Raw genomic sequence first — 8,461 nt, forward strand, 5'->3', positions numbered from 1 at the left:
ACTCACCTACTTTCTGTTGGTGTTGTAACACAGGACAGACAATTACAATGCAGATGCTTTCCCAATCTTTCTGCTAATACGATTCAACCTTGGCAGGGGCAGGGGGAGCATCACTTTGAAACAATCCTTGTATTCATTTGTAAAAATACTGTAGTGTGCCACAAGAATGACTTGAAGCACTTTTAGCAACATGTTAGATTGATCTATGTTGAGATGGCTGCTCTCTAATACAGCAGTAGTTTAAAATATATTTCCATCTGGGCTAGATTCCATCACACATCTTCATGCTGAGCATACCTTATTCAACAATTAGTTCCACTGACTGCAACTCAACATGAATAAGAGCAATGGAATCCATCCCTCTCAGTATTAAAATACAGCTCTCACTAAAAATGAACAGAGCAAAGCTACTAACCAAATTATAAACTAGTGCCATATAAAACCACTTCAAATACTACTGGTAACATTTGACCTACTTCTACAACAGTCATCTCGCTTAAGAGTTGGTGACCTTCTGATATGTAGGTACAGCCTCCTCCACAGTTTCCAGCACTTAAGACTGTCTTTTACTTTAAATGAATTCTGAATTCCAACATAACAAAGAATCCAACGTACAAAGAGCCCAACAAATTTTTCAAAGCAAGACTTACTTGCCTTTTCATTTTCCCTGAAATACTGCCAGTTTCTCAGACTCTTCTCATATTCATCTTTCTAGCCAAATATATCCACACGTTCTCAAATTTTAGGTCTTTCTCTCTCCCTTTTCCATACACATTCTGGGTCCTCTGCCTGAAAAGACAATTCTGTTAATATTAGATAAACTCACAATCTGGTATTTTCCAAGTCTCTATCCTCTGAAAAAGAAAAGATAGAGACCAAGCTCTTCTTGTCCACATGCTGCCTCTCCTGAGAGGGCAGAAGATGCTTGTGAATATGATCTCAAACTTTGTTAACAATACCTGTCTATTGTGTATAGGATGAGTCTATCCATGCTTTTCAGCATAGGAAGTACAATCTGCCTCTGCCTTCCCAGGTTCCTTTTCAATCACACCCTAAAAAAAAAGGAGATGAAGGATGAATGTGGAACAGGTGTAAGAGCAGCAACACTTACAGAAACTTTACAAATTCTTTTTCTCTGCTGCATGCTTGTTCACACACACACTCACTCACTCACTCACTCACTCACTCACTCACACTCACTCTCTGTACTTCAACCATCCAAGCACACAATCTGGGGCAGCTCAGAATAGCTCTAGCAGCACCAGTACCCTAAATACAGCATCCAAACTAGAAGCTCTGGAGAGACCTAATCTTTACTGACATTATGAGTTACAGCCACAGAGGCTTCCAAACAGGTATTAAAAATGGCATACTTCTAAAGGCTTGCCATAAGCACTACCTATGGTTGCATGGAAAGGACCCCTGCTGCTGCTTACCCTCAGAGAGAGGAATTCACTGAAAACCTCTAGGTGGAGATCATGCTGTCCTTCACCCTCTCCACTATGGCCACACAAAATTGACAAGACCACCTCAGGATTTGTTCTTTGCAGGGATGTTTTTTCAGGCCACAGCATACAAGGCAACATCTTTCTGGACAAACCCATCTTTGGGAATAATACTGGCTAAATATTAGGTAAAATTACCTTTTCCACAAATGAAACCAATGATCTGGAGAGAGTTTGTGTCTCGAGTGTGTCACACAGCCAGCACCAAGCCTTGATATCCCAATTTACACGTTCAGTTGTCACAGCATACAACTATTTCTCATTTATATTTATTATGCATTACTGTATACGTAGCACTATTTTCAGTGCAAATTATTTTTACTTTTTTAAGTTCAATAAAGATTTTAGAAAATAATAATCTTTTCATTCCTTCCGGATCAAAGAACCTCTGTAATAACAATGAAGTGTTTCCACAAGTTTGCTACTCTGCCTCTCAGAAACAGCTGGGAGATACACTTCTAAATGTGTAAGGGTGGTCAAGAGCTGATCTCCTTGGGACATATCACTTTTCAGCACTGGATATAGTGAAAGAACAAACTTGTACAGAGTCCAAAACATATACTATTTTCTTGAAATAAAAAAAAATATCTTTGGAAGATAACGACAGAATGTGACTAACAGTTCTTATCTGTGTACTCAAAGACATTTAAGTAAGTAGAAAATGGGTACTGCAAATTAGGAATTTTTGGAAAAAACAAATCATACAACAAAAGAAGCCACCATCACAATAAGCCCTCCGAGAAGTCATAGGCACAGGGACTGGAGACTAGATCATTGATGGATTTTTTCTACCTTTTCAGATTCTCTCAGTCAGCCCTTTGCCCCACTGAAGACAGAGTTCTGCCTTTGATTTCACCGACATTTATAACTGCAGAATGGAGATTAATTTTAGCTCATGGTACATTAAAAATACCCATAACTATTTTAATCACAAAGTCAATGAAATCACACAGTTGAATTGTTGAAGTGCTTCCGTATCAGAAAAAGAACTGAATTTCTCATCTCAAATGATATTCCAAAAACAGAGTAAAAACTCTAGCATCCTTAAGAGATGTTACCAAAACCTATCCCATTTCTCCAAGGTCCAAACTCTGCCACTGCTAGTCATCTGCTGAAATAACAAATTCTTATTGCACAAGCAATCCAGTTGAACCTGAAATGCAAATTTATGCATCATAGCTCATGTGAAAAGAGTCATTTGCTAAAGTGATAGCGGAATGTAACTCAGGCCTCAGTTCTCCTCCAGTACGTCACTACTAAACCATTGCTGCATTGCTTTACTGGAGGAATCAAATACTTCCTGTGATAAATATGGTTGCAACTTGCTCAGGCACTAGCTGGTTTCAGCCGCTCCAGACCTCGTCCTCCCACACAACTTCTTTTTGCTCTGAGGTGATAGTTTCAATAACTGCGCTCGAGTCTTGCTGAACGTTCTCCATCCTCAGTACGTATCTCTGACCTGTACCTGAGTCAGACGTGGGCAGGGACACCCTGATTCCTGAGAAAAAGGCTAACACACTTCAACGGGCCCCAGACACATCCGCTTTTCCTGCTGGGCGGTTTTTTTTTCGACAGGTGCGGGCAGAGACCCTTGGCTCCACAGTAACGGCTCTCCTGGACAGGCCCGCTCCCTCCCTCACCTCCCTGCCCCGGAGACCCAGCAACCCCTCGCTCTCCTGCGGGAGTCGTGTCCTTAATACCTGCCCGAGCCCGCAGCCCCCGCTCACGACGCGGGCTGCGGAAGGAACCCACGGCCCAGAGCGGCCCGGGCGGCGGGGCCCGGCGGGCCGCTATCCCCCCCTAGAGGCGGCCATGTCGCGCCGCCGCCGAGCGCAGCGCCACCAGGCGGCCGCCATTTTGAGCGCGGCCGGGAGGCTGCCCCTGGCCACCACCTTTCCGTCCTGCCTCTCCCCTCGCACCCGCTCGCCGCCGCGGGGCGGGCACGGCCCCGGCTCTCCGCGGTGTCCCCGAGCCCCGGCGCCTCGCCGCCGCCCTGAGGTGCCGCCCGCACCGTCCGCCCTCACCATCGCCCCCGGAGTAGTTACCCTGTGGCCGCAGAGCTGCACAGCCGCGGCCGGCGCGGAGAAACCTGTCGCAGGGCTGGGGGGGGGTTCTTCCCTGGGAGAAACCAGCGGAGCCGCTGCCCTACCGCTGGCCACCGGCCGGGACACGCAGCGAAACCCGCCGCCCGGCACGACAGGGCGGCCCGGCCGCGGCGTGCGGGAGAAGCGGCGACCACCGCTGTCCCCCGGGGCAAGGCTGCCGGCACCTTCGGGCACGGGGGAGCCCCGGTTCCCCTGGCTGGCTGGGCAGGGCGGGCAGCTTAAAGCAAAAGAATAATGAAAGGGGGAGGGGGGAGGGAAACCCCACAGCCGTGCAGCCGAGCGGCGGCAGCGGCTGCCGTTAGCTCTGCAACAGCCCTACTGCCTGCAGCAGCGCCCCGACGGCCCCCCGCGCCTGCGGCACACCGCGCCCCGCCGACCCCCCTCCGTCCCGGCGGCCGCAGCCCCCTCCCCGCCCCGCCGCGCCCCGCCCCGTCCCGACCCGACCCGCCGCGCCGGGGGGGCTCCGGCATAAATACGGCCTCGAGTGGCGCTCCCGGACCGGTGCGGCTGGGGAGGGGGTCGGAGGCGGCAGCAGCCAGCGCTGGTGGCCTCGCCTGGGAGAGGGTGCGAGGGCCTCCGCTCCGCCCGCCTGGCTGGTGGCTGCTGCCGAACAGCCCGATCTAAGCCCCCTCTCTTCTGACCCCCTCACTCTCCCCCTCTGGCCCAGCCACTGTCTCCTCCACTGCCCCCATGGATTTACTGGGCCCCATGGAGATGACGGAGGGTTCCCTCTGCTCCTTTGCGGCCGCTGATGACTTCTATGATGACCCATGCTTCAATACATCGGACATGCACTTCTTTGAGGACCTGGACCCCCGGCTGGTGCATGTGGGGGGCCTGCTGAAGCCCGAGGAGCACCCGCACCACCATGGGCACCACCACGGGCACCCACATGAGGAGGAGCACGTCCGAGCGCCGAGTGGGCACCACCAGGCCGGCCGCTGCCTCCTGTGGGCCTGCAAGGCTTGCAAGAGGAAGACCACCAATGCCGACCGCCGTAAGGCTGCCACCATGAGGGAGCGGCGGCGGCTCAGCAAGGTCAACGAGGCCTTTGAGACCCTCAAGCGCTGCACCTCCACCAACCCTAACCAGCGCCTGCCCAAGGTGGAGATCCTGCGCAATGCCATCCGCTACATCGAGAGCCTGCAGGCGCTGCTGCGGGAGCAGGAGGACGCTTATTACCCGGTGCTGGAGCACTACAGTGGGGAATCAGACGCCTCCAGTCCCCGCTCCAACTGCTCCGATGGCATGGTGAGTGCCCCAGGGAGGACACCCTGCCACCGAGGCGCCCCGGATGCTGTCGGTCCAAACCTGCGTAGGGCAAGTTGCCTCCTCCTGCCTTTCCTATAGCAGCTGCCTTCTGCCTCCCCAGGCAGATGACAAAGTCCTTTCTTGTGCCGTGAGTTCCATCAGCAAAGGGAGGTGGGGTTCCTGCATGCCAGGATCTCTGGGAAAGAAGAAAAAACTCTTACACACTTTTTTCCCTGGGATGAGAAGTTAGGCAGGTCCCCCTTTGTCCTGGGGGAGCCAGGGGAGAGCTGCTGGCAGAGCACTTTGGGAAGCTGCCTGGGATGGGTACCTGGGGACGTGGTGGGGTCTGAGCCCTGCCTGTGCTCCCGTAGCAGCTGAGGCATCTCTGTTTCCATCTTCTGCTCTACCGTTACCTTTGAATCCTCTAAGGACAGCAGAGGAAGGTCCCCCTCGGTCATAGTAGTTACAGGGGTACTGATAAGAATCTGGGTTTTTTCTGCGATTTGTCATGATAACAGCAGGAGGTTCTAAGCAACAGGAATTGTTTTGCTTGACCTCTAAGAAAAAGGTTCTCAATTTCTCCTCTCACCATCCCCTCCATAGATATTTACCAGCAATAGGAAGGAGAGCCCAGGCTTTCAGGCCTGCTTGTATGTTATGTGGAGGGGAGAAGGGTGGGTGCCAGACAGGGTGTCTCATCGCTGCGTCTTTGTGCTGGGACTATAGGCTCGGACTCTGTTCTGACTGTGGTGGTGAGACACAGGTGTGCAGGGCAGCTGTCTGGGATGGGATTTCCACATACTTTAAAACCTGAGATTTTTTTTCTGTGCTCTGGTGGGCGTAATCATTAATGAGTTGAAAATCTGCAATTATGAGACAGTAGTCAGATTGGAGAGAAGATTTTTCACAAATGATCCCTTCTCAAAATACTGCCTTTTTCTTTTGTCAGAAAGAGTATTTTCATTGTGGATTAAAGTACTGGAAACAAAATATATTGGTCAATGTTTTGGGGCTTTTTCTGTACAAAATGGAAATCAGAATAGAAACTAAAGGAAATAAAAAGGGACAAAGGTAGACAGAGCCTTTTTAAGAGAAACTTATTTTTGGCAAAACCTTCAAAAATTAAAATAAAAAAAACTCATTCCCCCTTTGGTCTCCCTGTTGTAAATTGAAGAAATGCATAGGGCACTATCTGATCAGAATGCTGAAAAAACTCATCTCATTTGTAAAGCTACAGCATTCGATGCAACAACAATGGTAATTTTCCTTTGGAACAGCTGTGCCACATAAAATATTCTGGGGTGAATCCCCTTCCAGCCAAGTTAATTTCTACCACATTCAAAGAAACTACAACTTGATGGCATTTCAGCCAGGACTGGAATGATGGCACAGACTAGGGACTGAAATACGAAATTAGGGTTGCTGGGATTTCAGTAAATGCTGTCCCCAGCTAGTGACCTCACTCAGATTGCTCTTCTTTCCAGATGGAGTACAATGGGCCTCCTTGCAGCTCTCGCAGAAGAAACAGCTATGACAGCAGCTACTACACAGAATCACCGAATGGTGAGTATGTGCTGTTAATGGCTCTGTGAACAAACATGGAGACAGAGGCAGTCAATGCAGCAGACTCCCCCATGCCTTCTCTGTCCCCAGTTGTTTAGCTGACCTCAGCTGGGCTGAAAGAGGAACCTGCCATTTCAGCCAGCGAGCTGCTGATGCTAATAGAAGCATTGGTTTTCCTCTAGATGTATTTGCAAATATGGGGATATATTATAGCTGCATTTCCTATTTTGCAAATAAATAGGATAAGATATAGATAAAAATATATTTCTCCCTGCAACTAATTTTCCGTGTTTAACCATGTTTTGCATGAAGACTCTTCTGTCTGTCATTGATCCAAACTGGAAAAATTGCTGATTGATTTAAAATCTTCCCTTCCCTTTCTATGGACTGAAGTGAAGCTCTGGATCCCCCCTGTCCCAAAAGCAGAATACTTTAGTTGTGTCTCTCTTCCATTTTGCAACTGCAATCTGTTTTCTGATAATTGGCGTTCTTCACCAAAATTAATTTTCTCCTCCACATGCTCACAGATGCATACTGTCAGCCACTCGCAGGGGTTTTATGAAAGAACTAAATCCTACTGACGCTAAGTACCCATTGGATAAACTGAGCACCTTTTTTTCTGTTTTTTAGATCCAAAGCATGGCAAGAGTTCTGTTGTTTCCAGCCTCGATTGCCTCTCGAGCATTGTAGAGAGGATTTCCACAGATAACTCCACATGTCCTATACTGCCTCCAGTGGAAACTGTTGCTGAAGGGAGTCCCTGTTCCCCTCCAGAAGGAGCGAGTCTGAATGATAGTGGAGCCCAGATTCCTTCCCCCACCAGCTGCACCCAACTTCCCCAAGATAACAGCAGCAGCAACCCTATCTACCAAGTGCTATAAAGGCAGGTCCAGCTTGACTGCACTGAAAAGAAATGGCTCCATTCAGCCACGCTCCAAGACCTGCCTTCTAAGATTGAAGAGACTTCTTAAGACTTGTTCCAGTTTTAAAGTATCACTCAAAATTCCTTCAACTATATAACTTTTCAAACCTGTATTACTTCAAAGTACACCCAGTTATTTATTGGTTGTTAAACTAAAGTTATTTAATATGTCTAGAGATAAAATTGTATACCATGAAATGGCCAATGTTTAATCTGGGCTTTGGGGAATAGGAACCTGGCTCTTGAAAGCGGAGGATAATAGAAATCTGCAACAGTGAACATGACAGATCCTTCCTATTACTCCTGTTCTGGCCAAAATAAGGTTGTGGACCATTTTTTATAAAACTTTTTGTATTATTGTAAATAAGAGTTGCTTTGCAAAAAAAGGGAAAAAAATAGGAAAAGAAAGACAAAAAAAAGAAACAAAAGCAAAAATTAAAAACAAAACAAAAAGGGAAAAATTTAAAAAATATTTAATATTGCTTGGTTTGTTGTGTCAAACTTTAACTTTATATATTTATACGATGTGGTTGCCAAGGATGTTTTCAACAGTATTCTAAATAAAGACCCTTATTTATAAAATCTGTGGCGTTATCTTTACTTTCATTAGGGCTTCTAGAATTACTAGTGCATTTAGGAGTGGTATTAAGATTGCTGCCTTGGCAGGAAGAAGATGCGGGCTCTGATTCAGCAAAGAAATCAAGAACATGCTTCAGTTGTACTACCTTCAACTACTTTGCATAAATGCATTGCTGAAAAGGGGTCTACCTTCTTCATATTGTATCTTTGTGATTTCTAAACCAAGTCTTGCGCATCAGAGGTCATTATTAAATAGATCTGTAAGGTAAATAAGCGTGTTTTTCTTCTTCCCCTCAAAGTTTACAATTACATTATAGGACTTCATCTTAGAAAGATGTGTTAGAACTAGGAATCACTATAAATTAGACTCTCCAAATTCCAGTGCAGCTACCGTAACTGCAAGTCATACAACACTATCTCCCAAGATAGGTACTACGTTCTTGGACAAATGTTCAGATTTTTCATTCAGGTTCTAATTTTCAAGTTTGTACCATGTTCATATGTTCTTAGGTGTTAGAAAATAATTGCCAAATATT

The 8,461-nt window shown here is 47.3% G+C and overlaps 1 protein-coding gene across 2 annotated transcripts; it reads left to right on the plus strand.

Annotated features, from left to right (window-relative positions):
- Positions 1–4,096: 4,096 nt before the first annotated feature.
- MYOD1 (myogenic differentiation 1) lies at positions 4,097–7,971 on the plus strand. Of its 2 annotated transcripts, none has more exons than XM_082485869.1 (3): positions 4,097–4,861; positions 6,346–6,424; positions 7,055–7,971. In XM_082485869.1, the coding sequence occupies exons 1-3, from the start codon at positions 4,301–4,303 to the stop codon at positions 7,303–7,305; spliced, it is 891 nt and encodes a 296-aa protein (XP_082341995.1). In that variant the 5' UTR covers positions 4,097–4,300; the 3' UTR covers positions 7,306–7,971. The 2 variants fall into 2 exon arrangements, with proteins under 2 accessions (XP_082341995.1, XP_082341996.1); XM_082485870.1 differs by having other exon boundaries at positions 4,097–4,714.
- Positions 7,972–8,461: the final 490 nt, after the last annotated feature.

The sequence above is a fragment of the Vanellus vanellus genome (assembly GCF_965231255.1).
Source record: "Vanellus vanellus genome assembly, chromosome: 6".
In the NCBI taxonomy this organism is placed as follows: Eukaryota; Metazoa; Chordata; class Aves; order Charadriiformes; family Charadriidae; genus Vanellus; species Vanellus vanellus.

Excerpts from the sequence above, each read along its gene's own strand:
- MYOD1 (XM_082485869.1), top strand. The coding sequence starts at position 4,301 with ATGGATTTACTGGGCCCCATGGAGATGACGGAGGGTTCCCTCTGCTCC. Across the intron at positions 4,862-6,345 it reads CCAACTGCTCCGATGGCATG|ATGGAGTACAATGGGCCTCC; the intron begins GTGAGTGCCCCA and ends TCTTCTTTCCAG. Across the intron at positions 6,425-7,054 it reads CTACACAGAATCACCGAATG|ATCCAAAGCATGGCAAGAGT; the intron begins GTGAGTATGTGC and ends TCTGTTTTTTAG.